We start from the raw sequence: 20,285 nt of genomic DNA, 5'->3' as shown, positions 1-20,285 counted from the left end.
TTCTGTCTCTACAAAAATATTTAATTTTTTTTTTAAATTAGCAGGGCACACCTATAGTCCCACCTACTTGGGAGGCTGAGGCTGGAGGATTGCTTCCTCCTGGGAGGTTGAGGCTGCAGTGATTTGTGAGGTAGAGGGCTTCTGGTGTAACTGTAATATTGTCTCTCTCTTTTTTAAAGAGATCTGAAGCAAATATAGGAAAAATTGATATTTGTTTACCTGGCTGATAGTTACATAGGTACTGTTCACATTACTTTCTGTACTTTTCTGTATGCATGAAGTATTTTTAAATTAAAAGAAAAAATGCACAAGAAGATAGAAGACTTAGATTTAGTCTCTACCATCACAAAGCATGTGGTCAAAGCAAATGAGAGCAAAATTCCAGAGTGCCAGATTCACAAATAATACTCTCTTCTTTTTTAGTGCTATTATAAATGTATTCTATCTAACACATATACTTTCTGACATCGGGTTTTTTTGCTTGGGGAGAAATGAGAAGTAAGTGTGTGTGTTTGATTTACTTATTTGTTTTTTTAGACTTTGAAAAATACAACCACTTCAAGTTACATGTAAGAATTTCTGAAAGGTTATATGTAGGATGATAGTGAGCACACAGTGGGCACCATAGAGAGGAGATAACCTAAAATTGATACTACTAAATTATATCTGTGCCAATTACATAGACTTCTCCAGGGTTAGGTCTGCAGGATGCATCTGAGCCTGAGAGTGTCATGCCACTGGTAAACATGGTCAGAGCTTGTGATTGAATGTGTTTTAAATGTGTAAGTGTAAAACAGAACCACCTTAGCAAGACTTTTGTAGGAAAACATATTTATGTACATGGCCTGAACATTTCAATTCTGCTACCTTCCAAAAGGCTTTTGAAAAAAGAAAAAACAAAGAAATTATCTTTTTGACTTAGAATAGTAGAGTTGAGATTACCATAATATGTCAGAGCTCAAACATACTCAAATGCAAATTACTCAGTATGAAACTAAGTAGACATTATTTCTCCTTCAGTAAATTAGAAGTTATTAGTTCCATGAATTCGAGTCCATTTTTTTAAATGTCACAAAGTTTGAGACTTACTTTTCGTCATATTAAGCAAGACCTGAAGTTCAGTCTGTCCATCTGGGTTAAGGCCATCCACGTTTGTATGTATAAATGTTGAACTAGAAACTAGAGAACTGCTAGCTCCTATGAGAAGGGAAAGAGTAGAATTGTAAAAGTCTACATTATTGTGAGTAGAGCATTATTATTCATCATTGGTAGCAGAATGCTCTTTGCTGTTACAAGCACATAAGATTAACAGCTCACCTTTCTGCACAGAGAAGCGAACATTTGAAGGCCCCACTGCATTTTCTGAAGAGAAATTTGCTGACTGTATTGCTATGTTAGGTTCCACCACTGATTGATTACCCAAAGACAAGGAATAAGTCTCCATTTGCTCAATCAGCCTGCATATAATAAAACACAACTTAATATTCAAGATTTTGTCATAAAATGAAAGGCATGTGTTCTGTCTTACACTACAGCAGAAAGACATGAGCATAGAATTGTGTGGTCATGACAACATTGACAATTGCCTAAGAATAATTGGTTTTCTTTTCTAGAGTTGTGTTGTGTTATATGTACTTAAATAAAACAGTTCTGGTGGACAGTCCTCACTGAAGGCCACCTTGAACATAGATGGCAAAAAGGTACAACTCAAGAATTACAGAATTCCCAAAAGAAATATTCTTTATTATGATGCTCTTCACATAGAAGGATGGTGTTGTCACCCACCATTGGCAAGGCATGCACTTCCAATTTTTTCTGCAGTGGTGAGAATCCATTTCCATTTATTCATCTTCTTCCTCTCACCCAAACCCCTTAGGATCCAAAGCATGTTTTGTAAGTTGTTCGTTCCTGAGGTGACAGTTCAGATAGAACCACCAAAGAGCAGAGCTCTGAGCTCATTGCCTCAGCTATGAACTAAACCCTGAAGGTTTTTACAACGTTCTTTTCTACCTTGGCTAAGTTCAAAGATAGATTAGATGGAAGGTGGGAGGGAGTGGGAGCAACCTGTCAATTTGGCGTTCTCCAAAGAAAAGTCATAAGACCTTTTCTTTTTCTTGTTTCCCATAGAAATATTTGAACTATTTCTGTACTTGACCAAACAAAACCTCTGTATGTAAAATAATCAGTCTAGTTCTTCCAGAAATGAAAGGATTTCATCAAAATGTAGTTGTTCTATATGCCAAATCTTTATTTGTGACACTAAAATATCTTTTCTCTACCTCCAAATGAGATAAAGACAAAGTTTACGATAATTGAGGATTGCTTTATAAAGAGAATGTAATCATCATTCGTATGGAAAAATTCAGGTTAGATCCTCTGATTGAAATGTTTTCCTTTTATAAAACCATTTTCAGCAATTCACACATACCCCAGAGCTGCTTTCAATGGGAGGAATACCTAACAAAACTCCAACCTGCTAAGAATATCATTCTACCAAACAGTACCTGTTGAGTATCTATGCAGAGGTCAGGACTCTGTGAAACAGTGGGAGTACCAGGAGCTGCTCCCTCAGGCATTTGCAGGCTAAAAGGAAAGATGTGGTAGATATACAGGAGGTGTTTTTCATGTTCCCACTTTTACAGGGTTGCTCTAACCATAGCTACTTCTAAGGTAATTTTTTCTTTCTTGTACTTCTTTCCTCCTCTTGTCATAACTGATAAAATTACAGATGGGCACCTGCCCCGGAGAAGCCAATCCAGAAAGTGGTCATCCACCTGGCACAATTGACTAAAATAAGTCATCAGATTCTTGGAAACGGGATTTTTTTGATTAGTGCTGTAGTTATATCAGGAAAGTCATAATTTAGAGGGAGCCAGAGAGGTCATTACATCATTGGAAGAAAAATCACAAATTAAAAATAAGAGGCTAATTCTTCCTGTTGAAAATAAGAAAAGACCTATAAACTCTTCTACTAAGGCTTCCAGAGCTGCTTTGGATCCTCAGTCATCTTCCTGCTCCAGGGTCCATATGGCAATAAAAGAAAATAAAATTTCAAGACACTCTAAATTTACTATGTCAAAAAGGAAGTTAAGCCCTGGAGACTGAATCACATGTAGCATGTTTGCAACTTCTGCTTATTAGATTATAGATTAACTCTCTTCCTCATTGTTCTTGTTCTGTAAATGCTAGGAGAGGCCAGACCTTTCCCCTTTCTAATGACTTATCTATGTTACAGATTAATTGCCTCCTTTTTTGTCCTGTACCTAACTCAGACCAGTTGGCTCATGATTGTTACGTCTTCAGTGTAATTGTTACACCTTCAGTGTGGAATGTTAAATACAACTTTCCCAAAAGAAAAAGACCACCTCAGCTAATCAGATTACTGTAACCATGCATCAAGCCTTATATAGAAAGATGTTAAAAACTCTCTTAAGCTTGCCTAAACTTTGTTTATATAAATGATCTCAAACTTATATACTTCAAAACATTGACTTCCATTTTTTGGAATTTGTGCTTCCCAGGCAGCTGTCCTTAAACTTTGCACTTGAATGAACTCTCTTTAAACTAGATTCTGACCTTTTTGATTATTTTGGGTTGACAAGGCCCACTATATTATGATCTAGTTCTTGGGCCTCCCTGAGACCCCATATGCCTATTTACAATAAATCTCTATTTGGTCAAGATATTTGAGTGGGTGCCAGGCTAGCTGGAACAGAAATAAAAAAAGAAAAGTGAAATGTAAATGTACAGGTGGTCAGTGCTAGGGAGGCATTTTGCATTCCCAAAGTCAGATAAACCAGGGTAATTATGACCTTCAATATGAGATCAAAGGTCTAAGGTTACAGATCAGACTTTGCAAACAGTGTCTACAATGGTGAGGTCAGCCGGTTGCGGTGGCTCACGCCTATAACCCCAACAGTCTAGGAGGCCAAGGCAGGTGGTCACCTGAGGTCAGGAGTTCGAGATTAGCCTGATCAACATGGTGAAACCCTGTCTCTATCAAAAATACAAAAATTAGCTGGGCGGGGTGGTGCATGCCTGTAATCCCAACTACTAGGGAGGCTGAGACAGGAGAATTGCTTGAACCTGGGAGGCAGAGGTTGCAATGAGCTGAGATTGTACCACTGTACTCCAGCCTGGGGGACAGAGCAAGACTCCATCTCAAAAAAAAGGAAAAAAAAATGGTGAGGTGAAGTTCTAAACTCAATGATTGTACTATGATGTCCTCACCAGCAGAAACCCTACACCTCCAGAGCTCTGTCCACTTTGACAGAGTCAAAGAGTCTTTCTTCCCTGTCACTCTCCTCCCTTTTATTCTCACCCTCTCCTCTTCTCCCTATACTATAGAAAGGGAATTCAGTAGCTGAGAGACACCAAGAGAAAAATGGAATGAAAGAAGGAAGAAGTCAAAATGAAATGGATGACTAAGGCCTGATGTCTGTCAGGGAACCCGACATCTGGCCTAAGTACAGAAGATAGAGTTTGGAAAGCAAATGTTGTCCTGAACAACAATTAATTTCCTTCTTGTGGAGAGATGACCTCTGTTGGAAGCTCATCAAGAGTATTCTCCTAAAGAGAGCTAAAAGGTTGTTGACCTGACCTTGGGGCTAGAGGCAGAGGAGGAAGCTTTATCTAAGTGAATGAAGGAAGGATCTGAGTCCACAGGAGCTTATGCAAAAGATCACGTTGGTAGAGGATAAACTGATAGAACATTATTAGAAAATAATTGGACTATAAATTCAGAGTGATAAAAGGAGAAATTGAGCATGTTTACACCATTTTAAGGTTCAATGTATTGTATACTTTAAATTTTTATTTATCCTCTAACCACCTCCTTTAAAACTATTTGGATATTGCATAAAAATCACACAAGATTGCATTTTCCTTTATATATTAAGCCAGTAAAATTCATAATTGTTTATTTTCAGGAAAATGTTCCTATCTTTTTTGTGACCTGTGATGTTCAAATCCCACAACTTCTCTTTTCTCAGCTTTCTCACTAAAAACATTCATTCCTCCCGTCTAGCAAGACTCTGCAAACACAAAGCTTTCAGCTCTGAAGGGAGCCCACTATGGCTCTTGGCCTCTCTGTTCACTGAACATAGACTCTGGACCCCATGGCCACTTCCTTCTCATATGTCAAGAAAAAATGAGAGACATCCACATTCTCCACGAGAAGGGTCCAGACTCCTATTGAAATCTGAAGTCACAAAGTATGCCAATAAAACTGTTCACTCAACCTCTACCACCACCTCTCAGAATTATAATCTTTGAATGCTCTATTTTGTGCCTTTGTGCTTTTTCTACTTTGAAAATTCAACACTAAGTAGGTACTGGTCATAATCATTAGAAAACTAAGAACTACTTCCAGGAATTTCTCCTGAGGAAATAATGGGTCATGTAAATAAAGATTATGTACCAGAATGCTAATTACTTAGAACATTAAAAGACTTCCAGCAATGTAAATGTCCAGCTGCTGAGCAGAGAACCGGTTCAATAAAAGTTTATTCATATAATGCAGTAAACTAAAATTATGATGTAGATGTGTATATATTTACATAAAAGATGTTTATAGAAAAAAGTTTGTAAGGTATTAAGTGACAAAAGCAAGTTATGAATCAATATAGTATGTAATATACATATACATACATACACACACACACACACAAACAGAGGAAAAAATCCTGGACTATACACCAACAGGTTAATAAAGGTAAGATAATTTTTTAAATTTTGCTAAGCTACCTATTTTCTTATTTTTCTACAATAAGCATGCATGCTGATGTAAGTTTTAAAAGGGTTTTGACAAGTGTACATAAGGTACAAATACAGTGAATACCAACAAGGGGCCTCTATGAATAAAGTACATGAGTTTTAATACAAATATTCAACAAACAGTAATCCAGAACAAAGGAGGAAAAAAGAGAGAAAGCAGGTAGAGTTCTCTTTTTTTTTTTTTTCAACGTAGTGTTGGTCAGAAAGGGAGGAGGCAGAGAAACTCTAAGCAGACACGGGTGGATCCCAGGGGGAAATCTTCATGCCAAAAGTAGTCTGAAACCCAAAGTGAGAACTTCAATCCCTGTTTACCCACTCTCTCCCATTGGTTGGTTCTTTCTGAATAATGTCTTTTTACCAATCAAATGTTGCCTTTTCCAAAACTACAGCCTGCCCCACTCCCCCATCCTGTGCCTAAAAAGACCCCAGACTCAGCTGGTAGAGAAGAGAAGTGGCTGGATGTCAGGAAGAGGTAGGTGTCTTGACTTCAGAGACAGTGAGAGGCAACCTGACTTCGGAGGAGAGAGGCTGAGAGGTGACTTGACTTCAGGGGAGAGCAACCTGCCCTTCCCACCTGCTTTCCAGCTCCCCTCTCCACTGACAGCCGCCCTCATCACTTAATAAAATTCTCTACATTCACCATCCTTCAATTTGTCCTGATGACCTAATTCTTCTTGGGCACTGGACAAGAATTTGGGACCCACCAAGTGCAGGTACCCAAAAAGGCTGTTACACTGGCCCTTTGCCTTCACTGGCGGAGGGCAGCCACCCCATGTGACAAGGCAAAGGGCCCACTGGGCTGATAATGCAATGCTGTCCATGGATGGTGGAGCTAAGAGAGCATTGTAACATACCCTCTGGGGCCTTGGGGTTGCAGGCACCCTATCTGGATGCTGCCGTGGGGCCTGCACAGAGTTTGCTCCTGCCAGTGGAGAAGTGACTGGCTGATTCCCACACTTGCTCATCTACACATTCCCTCACACAAGGGGTTGAGTGGGGTGGGCTGAGTAAACGGGGCACCCCTATCAAAAGTCTCATGAAGGGATCAAGAGGAAAGCTAAGGAAAATAATCAAAATACACCAGGGCCTTGGAGAGAGAGAAGTGAGGTGCAGCTTGGGGGATGGCAGTATGTCCTGCAAAGTGAGCTGTTCTTTGTAGCTCTATGTGTTGCAAAAGAAGTTGGAAGAGATCTTGCCGTGCATGGAAGTTGCCCCTTGGTCATGCCAAACTAAGGTGAGGAAAACAAGTTCTAATCTAAATCAGCCCAGTTACTCCCTATCTCCCAGGCCATGGCCAGCACCCCTGGATGCAGGAGGTAACATATACCACTCCATCTGGTAACTGAAGGTCAAGTGGAAAGTCACAGCTCTTATCTACATTCCAGAGGAATCAGTCAGTTACTGCATCCATGAGAGAAATAAAGATATCTCTGTTAATACTTTAGCCTAGGAAAGTAAACAGCACTTAGTCAAGTTTTCTTTCCAAATTGAATTTGTGCTTACGTTGTAAGGGCATCATCATTAGCAGTAGCAGCAACTCTTTGAAAAGCATCTTCACTGGCATCTAGGAGTTGACTCACTGTTACTATGGCAACTTTCTTTGCCTGCCAAAGAGAAGACACTGATCATCAGAGAAGCATATATCATACATTATCATCACCATCATTATCATCATGAATCATTGTAGTAGCAAGTGGCATCACTGATATAATAATGTAGAGGCAAGCATTTTACAAAATTAAAGGTTTATTCTTTGATCCACATAAGATGACAGAGAGAATCAAGATAAGGCAAAGTGAAAATATAAATTAAGGTAGTGAATTAGGAGTTTTAAGTCTCTGAATTCGACCTCATAGCAAGATCTTTCACAGACTCCCCACCAAACTCCAAGAACACAAAATCAAATGCTTGGATACAAAAGCAGAAACAAAATAAGAAGAGTGCAGTATTCTGGTTGTTAAAAATCACAGCTTATAAGACTTAGCATAACTAAGTTATACTTAGTATACCTGTTAGACTTAGTAAAATTATTTGTAGTTTTCTTTCAATCAGTAACTCAGGAGTGTGTCAGAGAGATGATCTTTTGGCGTTTGATTACTATTTATCTTCCCTCTTTGGGAGTGTTGAAGCCCTTCTGCCTACTAGTTAATCTTCCCATTAATTCTACATTTGGAGGTCAATATTTTCTCTTTCAATTCCATTTTTATTAACTTGAATTCCACTTACTTTTTAGTAGGAAAAATGTTTCAATTTTTTTTTCTGAAATAAACATTTAAAGGGAATGGAAGAAAGGAGTAGCTATTTTCAGGGCATGCTGATATTCAACCTGTGCACTAGGTGAGTCCATATTGGTGGTTTGTAGCCCTGTTTGGTCACTATCCAGCTATACCAATTAGTAAATGTTGAATATACTTGTTTTCAAGTACCAGGGTTTAGCAAGTTAAAATATCAGGAATGTAAACTAGGCTTAAAGTTTTCAGAAAGCCAAGACTAAAATGTAGATATTCTTAATAGAAATGCATCGCAGTTTAAAATCACATGTTCCAAATTAAATTCTTGAAACACTATTTACTTGGAATGCACTAGGGATGGTAAGGTCAAATGTAGTTGGTAAACATATTCATAAGGTGAAGTAGACTTATGCATTCCAGGACTTCCTAAAAGACTTAACATGATAGCCAGGTGTGGTGGTGTGTGCCTGTAGTCCCAGCTGCTTGGGAGGCTGAGACCTGAGAATCACTTGAACCCCTGAATCCGGAAAGCAGAGGTTGCAGTGACCTGAGATTGTGCCACTGCACTCCAGCCTGGGTGATAGAATGAGACTCTGTCTCAAAAAAAAAGACAACACAATAATGATCATTATGAATATCCTAAAATATTTGGACAAGAGGCCCTTTTTTTAATATCTTTGAGCATCTCTCAGGAGTGCTATGCAAAATGCCTTTAAGCAACCTAAACCATGCTCAAACCATATTGTGGAATAAGGAGTGGAATTCAGGACATCTCTCTTTCTTTCCCAACACCCCCTCTAAAGATAAAAAAAAAATTTTTTTTAAAGCTTTGTGAGTTTTACCTCAGGTGAAGCATTTCTGGAAGTGTTGAATATCTGTCCAACCACTCGGGTAGCACTAGTGATGTTCTCAGCAGTTAATTTATTGGCATCAGATGTTAAAATCTGGACTTCAGAAGAAATGTTATTAAGTGGTGCTGTGACATCCTTTACCTGTTTTAAAAACCAGAAAAAAAACCCTAGCTTTACACAATTATGTCCAAACACTTTGTAAGCAACTGCAGGTAAATAAGCTGGAATTTAGCTGAGCCTCAATCTCCTGAACACCATGTCCACTCAGTTTTCCACGTTTGCATCCTTCCTTGTGTAAAGGACAAAGTACATGCAGACCAGTGGTTTTCCCAGCCTTTCCTGTTTGACAGGATTGATTAACTATAAGGAGCTGCCTTAGCTAGATTGGGGCTACTAGAGTGTATCCATGGGCCAGCACTGGTTCACTGTGTGTTACAAAGGTCGTAGAGAGATAAGCACAGAAACTTAAAGCAATTGGTCAGAGATGTATATAGCAATTTTTTGCTGTTGAATCTGATAGTTCTAAAATTTTGGTTTGTATTTTATACATTTTTTATTTCATTTTTCCAGTAATTTATTTTTATGGTATTTCACAAAAATATTGGTGTGCAATGGGTTCAAAATTTTTTAACTGGCTTTTCAGCACTGGTAGTTTGGGAAGCACTGGCCAAGACGACCTCTCTAGGTGCCAGTTAGCCCCAGGGCTCTGTGTTGTGAGGCTAAAACATGCCAATCCATATTGTCATTGGTGAAGCTGGGTGTCCATGCATGCGCACGTGTGTGTGCATGTGTGTGTGTGTGTGTGTGTGTGTGTCTCTTGGTTTTCACTAGATGGCAGCATCATTTCACAAATTATACCAATGTTACAGGCTATTCACACTTGGGTAAGTGTCAGAAACAATATCCAATGAGTAGACGGAAACAAATAACCCTAATTCAATTGCTAGATCCCTGCTATGTGCTAGGCACTCTGTTAGATGTTTACAGGTGTTACCACATTTAATAAGCAAAACAACTTTGTGAGTTGTGCACCCTCAAGAGAAGTTAGGGAGCTCAACCAAGTTTCACACAGCTTAGAAGTGGCAGAGCTAGGAACCAAACACTGGTTTGCCAGATTCCAAATTTAGCATCTTTCCCCAATCTGTGGGTTGGCACAACTTGTGTGGTTGGCAGCCACATCCACTCTCCAACTTCTGTCCCCACCCAACCCCTACCCTGCCCATCTGTGATTAGGGAGTCAGGGTAATACAATGCAAACTTTAAAATAAAGAACAGCTCTGTCACTTTTTGGCTGTGGTCACTAGGCAAAATGCTTCACCTTTCAGAACCCCATTTTCCTCATCTATAAAATGTGTACATTAACACCTATTTATGGTGTTATAAAAATTAAATATGATAAACTAATAAATACATCAATATTTGACACAATATTTGGCATGCAGTAGGTGCTCAACAGTTAGTAAGTGTTATTGGCTATAATTATTTATAATATGGGAATAACATTCAACACACAGAAGTTTTATAAGAATTAAATGTGATAACATATGCAACATGCCAGGCACATGAAAGGCTGTACATAAAGGTTGGTTTCCTCTTCCTCCCCTTGCTTGTCCCCTAGTGTTAGCTCTTCCATGCATGTGCATTTAGGTACAACTTTGGTCAAAATAACTTAATCTGCATGAAAAAACATCTAGTTAGATGTACTTTCTGTTTCACCTGCTCATAGATACTGCCCTGAGACCCGCATCAGGTTTGGAGTTTCCTGTTTCAAAGGGTCTTTGATAATAGTTTCTTTCTCCTCATTCTGGTCCAGTTACACCATCAAGAGGCTTTCCTTTGGTCTCAAATGTCAGGGATCTATATCCAGTCAAAACTTCACTGGTCTACAAAGATGAAGCCATTTTTAATGTGCTATTGATTATCGTGAAATTTGATGAAACAACTATCCTTTTTCACAAACAGATGTCAACTTTTAAAAATAAGAGTGGCGGCCAGGTGCGGTGGCTTACTACGCCTGTAATCCCAGCACTTTGGGAGGCTAAGGCAGGCAGATCACCTGTGGTCAGGAGTTCGAGACCAGCCTAGCCAACATGGTGAAACTCTGTCTCTACTAAAAATACAAAAATTAGTCGGGCATGGTGGTATAAGTAATCCCAGCTTACTCAGGAGGCTGACGCAGGAGGATTGCTTCAACCTGGGGGGCAGAGGTTACAGTGAGCCGAGACGGTGTCATTGCACTGCAGCCTGGGCGACACGAGCAAAATTAGGTCTCAAAATAAATAAATAAATAAATAAATAAATAAATAAATAAGAGTGGCTTTAGTCACTAGTTTTTGTTATTACTAATTTGAGAGTTTTAAAAGCATTGATTTGACCATCAGGTATCTGAAGAACAGAAACTGCACAGAATCAGAACTTCTTCCAGTTGCCCATCAGTGAGTCATATGGCATACCTGCTTTTCCAGGGTTTCCAGATTTTCATTGCAATTTCCTATTGTCACATTTTGTAATTCTATCTCTCCATATAGAGAGAGACTGCACAACCGGACTGCCATTGGATTGCCCGCTTTAATAAAAAGAATTTTTTATTAAAAATAAGTATTTATTAAAATTATTGCCTATTATTTTTAGGCAATGACTAATTTTTATTAAAAGTTATAATTTATTAAAAATTATTGCCTATTATTTTTAGGCAGATACCACTTATTGTCTTGATTTTTGAATCTGGACTTCAAAAGATCAGTTGACTATTTCCTTCCTTTGATGTCTTCAAATAAGATTTACCTTTCAACAATAAGGTACATAATGGCTTTGAAGTGGATATGATGAGAGAATGCTAGGCTGAGAGACTAGAAACAATATGAAAAGTTCCTAATAGATACTGAATTATATGTTGATCTTGACTGCTTTATGCAAATCTGGATAACAGCTGAAAGGCAAAGAGTTCTGTTATATTCTATTGTATTTATTAGATGTTTGGTTGCCTCTCAATAAATGTTTGCTGGGTCATTTGGTTATTTCCCAGGATTATCACTTAAGCCTCCCTGCCTCACTGCCTTCCTGTAGTTAGTACTTAAGTAGTTGCTATAGAAAAAAATCATAATTACAGGGACAGCTGACCAAAAGGTAGATTTTTCCTCAGGACCAGCTTTGGGCAGCTCCTTCTTGGGACAACAACTAGAAACACTGAAATTAGGGATTGCTTCAATAACATGTAAAGCACAAAGTTGGAGTCACTCAATTTATATGACGGCTTCACCTCTACACCATGACATAATGAAAATTTCTAACATATTTATGGGCTATAAATAACTTTTAAGTGGACACATGTCAGATGCATCTTTTCCTCAATGTTACCTAAAAGTGTAAATATCCCCACTCAAAAATCATTGAAAAGTATTTTGATCATCTGGTATATAATATTGAGTAATAAGAAGTAATTATTAATATAAAACTAAAAGGAAAATTGCCAACAGTTAGAATCCAAATCTGTAAAATTATAGGCTCAATCTGAAATTTGAGGGTAAATATTATAAACATGTTTTTATAATAGGTGCTCAGAAAGGAAAAATTAATAACCAAATACAAAATGTTGAGTCTCTTGTCCCAAAGAATTAATATATATTAAACAAGCGTGATGACTCTTCATGGGTATGTTACTGACACTTTTACTCTTCCTAATTCAGTAGCACAGTTATGTTTTGTAAGTTGTATCTGTTTTATAAACCATTATGAAATATTTAGGACACACAAAACATATAAAATCAAGACAATAGGTACCAATAGCATACCATATAGTATAGTATGGTATATATAGTATACATAGTGTCAACATGGTAGAAGCCCCTTTTACGCTCTGAGTAAAAAATTCAGGAGGACTTATGGATAGAGTAGGATCATGAATACTTGAGTAAGCATGACTGATATGGCATTTCAGGTATTTCTTTATAGCAATGCAAGAATGGACTAACACAAGGATATATATGGGTGGAAGCAATTTGAATTCCACAAATCAAATACAGATCTGCATAATTTCTCATAATAATAAGATAAAAAGTAATTTAAAAAGAGCAATTCATTTAATTTGTTTAATGTTTCAGAGTTCCCTTGACACATACAAAAATAAATATCTAAATAAAATGTCACATTCTCTTCGGGGCCATTGCCGGCAGTAGTTTTATCAAACATTTTTGTGAATGATCTAGAATTGGCTGTATTCTTGAGATATCTAGTTCCATAGGAAGTAGCGAATTACCTGCAGGAAGATGTGAGAAGTAGGATTGCACAGATGCAAGTCAAGGCAAACAAGGGACAGGTAAAACATTAGTGGAAATTATATGGCATAATAGGCTCTGGTTCTCAGGATAGAATCTAGGAATTCCTAAAGCCTACACTCAGAAGATATCACCCAATGTGGCACTGAAAGGAATCATCAAAATCTTGGATATTATCAGGGACCATACTAGAAATAGAAAATACTATTTACTCTTTCACTCTCTGAATGCTTCCGTACAAGTAAGGTAGTCACGTTAAGAAAAGTAGAATGAAGCTAGAGAATGTTCCAAGATGGATAACTAAAATGACCAAAAAGGTGAAGGACTACCAACTATGAACAGACTTAACCATGCATCTCTACCTGGAAAGATGAAATCTGAAAATAAATACTACACAAGTCCATAATTTTGGCTGATTAGAACATTTTTTAAAATTATATAACTAAAGGAGCAAATGTCAATTTAATTGAACTCCAGGAGAAAGCAAAAGCTGGAAAAATAAACCCATTAAGGAAAGATTCAGAGAAATTCACAAACAACTGATTCATATGAAACTGTTGGGAAATTTAAGATTTTGTGAGATACTACCTTAAGTTTTGAACGTTACCATCACGAAAGGGAGTTAAGTCCTTCCACAAAACCTTTCCTGATGCCCTTCAGGGACCTAACACTAGTAGGAGGTATGAGAGGTATGACTCAGCATAGTAATTCTTATGCGTAAATAGAGTAAATGTTTGGGAAAACACATACCATTTGCAGTATCCTTGCCACATGTTTGCAAGGATGGTCCATATCTGCCCACTGGGATTCTGGCAAAAGTAAAACCCATATAGGTACTATTTTCACAAAAATTAGCTGTAATAAAGAGAAAAAATTCTTTATTATAAATCATACTTTAAAAAAATTGAAACCAGATAAAAGTCAAAGGTCAGAACCTATGCAGTGAAATTTGAAAGGCAATTGAAGGCTTATAGAACCCACTGGCCTGTGAGGAACTTCTATACTTTCCTATCTGGTTAAGTTATTGCCATTAGAATAACTAGTATGTTAGATAACTGCAGGGACCAGCCCCACAGGGTCAGTGGGTCTCTCCCTGTGTGCGGCGACGAGAGAGTGTAGAAATAAAGACAGAAGATAAAGAGATAAAAGAAAAGACAGCTGGGCCTGGGGGACCACTAACACCAATGTGCGGAGACCGATAGTGGCCCCGAATGTCTGGCTGCACTGTTATTTATTGGATACAAAGCAAAAGGGGCAGGGTAAAGAGTGTGAGTCATCTCTAATGATAGCTAAGGTCACATGGGTCATGTGTCCACTGGACAGGGGGCCCTTCCTTGCCTGGCAGCCCAGGCAGAGAGAGAGAGAGGAGACAAAGAGAAAGACAGCTTACGCCATTATTTCTGCATATCAGACACTTTTAGTACTTTCACTAATTTTCTACTGCTATCTAGAAGGCAGAGCCAGGTGTACAGGATGGAACATGAAGGCGGACTAGGAGCGTGACCACTGAAGCACAGCATCACAGGGAGACAGTTAGGCCTCCAGATAACTGCGAGCAAGCCTGACTAATGTCAGGCCCTCCACAAGAGGTGGAGGAGCAGAGTCTTCTCTAAACTCCCCCGGGGAAAGGGAGACTCCCTTTCCTGGTCTGCTAAGTAGCGGGTGTCGTTCCTTGACACTTTTCGCTACCGCTAGACCACGGTCCGCCTGGCAACGGGCGTCTTCCCAGACCCTGGCGTCACCGCTAGACCAAAGAGCCCTCTGGTGGCCCTGTCCGGGCATAACAGAAGGCTCGCACTGTTGTTTTTTTGGTCACACCTCACTATGTCCCCTCAGCTCCTATCTCTGTATGGCCTGGTTTTTCTTAGGTTATGATTATAGAGCGAGGATTATTATAATATTGGGATAAAGAGTAATTACTACCAACTAATGATTAATGATATTCATATATAATCATATCTAAGATCTATATCTGGTATAACTATTCTTGTTTTATATTTTATTATACTGGAACAGCTCGTGTCCTTGGTCTCTTCCCTAGGCGCCTGGGTGGCTTGCCGCCCACAGATAACAGGTTCCAGTTAAAATGTGCACAATATAAACCTGAGTAGAGAGGGAATGTGCGCTAGGATACTGTAACAGATTAGTTGGAATCTTCAGAACTAAAAATATAGAGCCTATAGTGGGCAACGGTATCATGAGGATGTGGGCAAAGCAAAAAGGCAAATTCATGGGGTCTGTGGGATCTATTGACCGGTAGGAGTATAGGAAATGATAGCAGTGGATATCTAGGGCTCTGAACCCTAAGCAGACAGCATGAAATGTACAGTGTTGGGATGCACACCTCAAATTTAAAAATGGCCTTGAACTTTGATTCTGAGACACAATTGATTGAAATCAAACCACTAACTTAATAACAACTCTTCAAGGTAAAGGAAGAAAAGATAAAAATTTAATATAAGTATATACTTAGGAAGATGCATCTTGATTTCAGAAAAGTTAAATATATTAGAGTGGTGATATTTGAAATGGGGTATTATGGCATATTACCAATTGAAAGGACCTGAGAGAATCATGTCATTCATTGCCCTGGATTAGTCATTGCAGCCAGGAAACACGACTGTGAGTTTGCAGAAAAACTTAGTAGTCAGGAAACAGATAAGGTGCATTGAATATACTGATAAATTGCCCAAGAAGACAACTCAACTTTTACTATTGAGCTGATAAACACATCCTAAAGCCATCATCATTATGTCCATTGTTTCTGTAACCATTAACTGAAGCTTCTAGAAGCTTTATTGCTATTCTTATTAACACAAGAGTGACGTAAACCTTACACTTTAGCATCATCCCAAGTAATTTACCAATTGTACATCTCAGTCCTTTCCACTCTTCTGTACAAATACATCTGCCATTTTCCCAGGTTCCACCATTCCTGCAGAACTCTGTAGGGGTGCTTGATGAGGAAGTAGATTTTCCTAAAGAAACAATAAATAACAGAATAGTCATGAACTGGCTGATTCATTTCTCCTTTGATGCCTGTGGCCACTTAATTTCTACACATAAAACCACTGCTTTGAGTATCATTGCTAAGAAATATTCTTTGTAATATCATCATTAATAAAATATACACTGAGAATCTACACCAGATGTACAATGCTTACTAGATGCTATGGATACCAAAAAGACATAGTTGAAAGACATAATGCTTTGACCAAGGAGATTAGAATCCCCTGAGAAATCAGAAATTATATAGATGGTAAGTAGATAGATAGATAGATAGATAGATAGAGTCAACATGGAGACTTATAAGTACAGTAAAAACACATAGGAGAGAGGTTGACGACAGAGGTAACCTAGCCACGAAGACCTGGGAAGAGCTAGTATGTGGACCAGAGTTTAAAATTACATCTTGAAAAACCAGATGAAAATGGGTGACCCAAGTAGGCAGGATATAAAGTGCAAAAATCACAAAAACATGGAAAGTTCTGATGTGTCTAAGGAACAGAAAAGAATTTAACATCTAGCATTGGTTCTATGTGGAACAACATCAGGACATAGATTCAATTGGAAGGGACTTTATAAACCAAACCAAGAAGACTTAATCTTGAAGGAACCTTAGAGGGGTCATAAAACAAAGGAGTAACATAATAAGGAATTTTTTTAGGAGGATAAGTGAAGGAGTATGGGAAATGACTGAGGCTAAGGGGCAAGGAAAACCAGTTAAATGAGAACTAGAACTCAAGCAGTGACTCTAGGAAAGTTAGATGTCACTACGTTCAGGAAGCATACCTGAGAAAGAATTGTTAGGATCTAATGACTAGTTATTTTGAGTTGGGGATAGCAGGGTTTCTAAATTGTAAAACAGAGTGAAAGGTGAACAAATTAAGTGGAAGAATATGGTTGTGTGCAGTGGCTTACACCTCTAATCCCAACACTTTGGGAGGCCGAGGTGGGCGGATCACTTGAGGTCAGGAGTTCGAGACCAGCCTGAGCAATATGGTGAAACCTCATCTCTACTAAAAATACAACAATTATCCTGGTGTGGTGGTGCCTGCCTGTAGTCCCAGTTACTCGGGAGGCTGAGGCATGAGAATCACTTGAACGTGGGAGGCGGAGGTTGCAGTGAGTTGAGATCACACCACTGCACTCCAGCCTGGGTGACACAGTAAGACTCTATCTCAAAAAAAAAAAAAAAATACAAGAGGCAGAGTTCTAGTTTCAATAATGATGGAATAGATAGTACCATATTAACCCTCTCATAAATAACAATTTTAATATATGCACAAACGTTTTTAAAAAAACTACTTGACGGCATTGGACAGCAATGAAAAACAGGCAGAAACTGAAAGGTATTCCAAGTTTCTATAATATTTCCACTAAGGTCACTACCCAGTCTCTATGGCAGAAGTGGCTGAAACTTGATCAGAAAGCCACAGTCTTAATGGGTTAAGGTATACAGGAAACTCTTTGGGGCTACAAGAACAACCGGAAATTGAAGGTAGATATCCCAGAATAGAAGGAGCCATATAGAAAAGGAGCTCAAAGTCTGTGTAGAAATTACTCTCAAATCCAGGGAGAAAAAAGATTTTAAAAAATAAACAGAGCTTCAAGAATCTATGGGACAATATCAAAATATTGTCTAACACAAAAGCAATTGGAGTCCTAGAAGGGGAAAAGAGAAGGAATAGTGAAGATAAAATATCAGAAGAAATCATGGTCAAAATTTCCCAAATTTTATTAAGAACTTCAGCTCATAGATGCAAGAGGCTCAGAAAAATCACAAGAAAAACAAATGCAAGAAAAACTATGCATAGACACTTCATAGTCAGTCAAACTGCTGAAACCCAAAGATAAGGAGAAAATCCTGAAAGTATCCAACTGCCAGCCCAGATAGTTTTACTCGTAAATTAGAAAAGAAATAATACCAATCTCATACAAACTCTTTTAGAAAATAAAGAAAGGAAGAAACTTCCCAAATCATTTCATAATGCCAGGATAACCCTTATACCAAAATCTGACAAAGACATTACAAGAAAATAAAGTTACAGGCCAATAAATCACATTTACACAGATGCCAAAAAAATCCTTTAAAAATAGCAGGAAGTCAAATCTCTCAACATATAAAACTAATAATACATCATGACCAAGTGAGATTTATCCCAGGGATGCAAGGTTAGGTTAGCACTCAATAGAAAATCAATTAATTTAATTAATCATATGATAGAATAAAGGAGAAAAACTTCATGATCATCTCAATAAATGCAGGAGACAAAAAGCATCTGACTTTTTTTAAACTCTCAGCAAATGAGAAATAAAAGAGAACTTCTTCAAACTGATAAAATCACTGGTGAAGAACCTACCACAAATATCATACTTAACAGTGTAATATTGAATACTTTCTCTCCTAAGACTGACAAAAACAGAGTTCAATATAATTGCTATAACCACTTTGATTCAACGTGGTGCTGAAGATGCTAGCTAGTGCAATATGCAGGAAAAAGAAACGAAAGTGTAAAGTTTAGAAGGAATTGCGGATGATATCATCAAATATATTTAAAATGCTAAGATATCTCCAAAAAGTTACTGTAATTAATAAGTGAATTTAGCAAGACTGGATGACATAAAATAAAGACATTTTCACATATTAGCAACAAACAATTGAAATATAAAAGTATAAATCATTTTCATTTAAAATAGCATCAAAAATTATAAAATTCTTGGAAATAAATCTAACAAAATTTACTTAACAAGATCTCATTGTCCAGATAATTTTTTTTTTTTTTTTTTTTGACGGAATCTTGCTCTGTCACCTAGGCTGGAGTGCAGTGGCACAATCTCGGCTCACTGCAACCTCTGCCTCCCAGGTTCAAGCGATTCTTCTACCTCAGCCTCCCGAGTAGCTGGGACTCCAGGCACACGCCACCATGCCCAGCTAATTTTTGTATTTGTAGTAGAAATGGGGTTTCACCATATTAAGTAGGCTGGTCTCGAACTCCTGACCTCATGATCCGCCCATCTTGGCCTCCCAAAGTGCTGGGATTACATGCATGAGCCACCACACCTGACCTTGTTCAAATAAATTTTAAAAGATCTAAATAAATGGAGATATATGCCTTGTATGGATGGAAGATTCAAAGTTGCTAAGGTGTCTATTCTCCCCAAATTGATACAGTCAAAATCCATAAATGAAAGTTTTTTTATAGAAATTAACAAGCGGATTTAAAATATTTATGGAAATGCAAAAGACTTAGAAAAGCCAAAAAGAACACCTCTATGCAAATAAACTAGAAAATCTAGAAGAAATGGATAAATTCCTGGACACATACACCCTCACAAGACTAAAACGAGAAGTCAAATCCCTGAATAGATCAATAACGAGTTCTGAAATTGAAGCAATAATTACTAGCCTACCAACCAAAAAAAGCCCAGGACCACACGGATTCACAGAGCTGAATTCTACCAGAGATACCAAGAGGAGCTGGTACCATTCCTTCTGAAACTATTCCAAACAATTGAAAAAGAGGGACTCCTCCCTAACTCATTTTATGAAGCCAGCATCATCCTGATAACAAAACCTGGCAGAAACACACACACACAAAAGAAAACTTCAAACCAATATCCCTGATGAATATCGATGCAGAAACCGAATCCAGCAGCACATCAAAAAGCTTATCCACCATGACCAAGATGGCTTCATCCCTAGGATGCAATGCTGGTTCAACATATGCAAATCAATAAATGTAATCCATCACATAAACAGAACCAGTGACAAAAACCACATGATCACCTCAATAGATGCAGAAAAGGCCTTCAATAAAAATTCAACATCCCTTCATGTTAAAAACTGCCAATAAACTAGGTATTGATGGAACATATCTCAAAATAATAAGAGCTGTTTATGATAAAACCACAGCCAATATTATACTGAATGGGCAAAAGCTGGCAGCATTTCCTTTGAAAACTGGCACAAGCCAAGGATGGGCCCTCTCACCAACCCTATTCAACATAGTATTGGAAGTTCTGGCCAGAGCAATCAGGCAAGAGAAAGAAAGAAAGGATATTCAAATAGGAAATCAAATTGTCTCTGTTTGCAAACAACATGATTCTATATTTAGAAAACCCCATCGTCTCAGCTCCAAAACTCCTTAAAC

General features: G+C 38.1%; 1 protein-coding gene across 2 annotated transcripts in view; it reads right to left on the bottom strand.

The window, feature by feature from the left end:
- The window catches only part of ADGRG7 (adhesion G protein-coupled receptor G7), an 83,810-nt gene that overhangs the window by 47,684 nt on the left and 15,841 nt on the right, over positions 1-20,285 (bottom strand). Inside the window, exons 2-8 of one of the 2 annotated variants that reach the window (XM_054479872.1) lie at positions 15,996-16,109; positions 13,882-13,986; positions 11,311-11,423; positions 8,849-8,998; positions 7,279-7,379; positions 1,318-1,457; positions 1,090-1,197 (exon numbers count right to left, since the gene is read on the bottom strand). In XM_054479872.1, coding sequence (XP_054335847.1) covers positions 1,090-1,197; positions 1,318-1,457; positions 7,279-7,379; positions 8,849-8,998; positions 11,311-11,423; positions 13,882-13,986; positions 15,996-16,109 — 831 coding nt within the window. Of the gene's footprint in view, positions 1-1,089; positions 1,198-1,317; positions 1,458-7,278; positions 7,380-8,848; positions 8,999-11,310; positions 11,424-13,881; positions 13,987-15,995; positions 16,110-20,285 lie in introns of those variants that run through there. The other variant, XM_054479873.1, reaches the window with a different exon arrangement.

Source organism: Pongo pygmaeus, chromosome 2 (assembly GCF_028885625.2).
Source record: "Pongo pygmaeus isolate AG05252 chromosome 2, NHGRI_mPonPyg2-v2.0_pri, whole genome shotgun sequence".
NCBI lineage: Eukaryota > Metazoa > Chordata > Mammalia > Primates > Hominidae > Pongo > Pongo pygmaeus.
The sequence above is the reverse complement of the archived record's forward strand: the minus strand, read 5'-3'. Positions and strand labels throughout refer to the sequence as shown.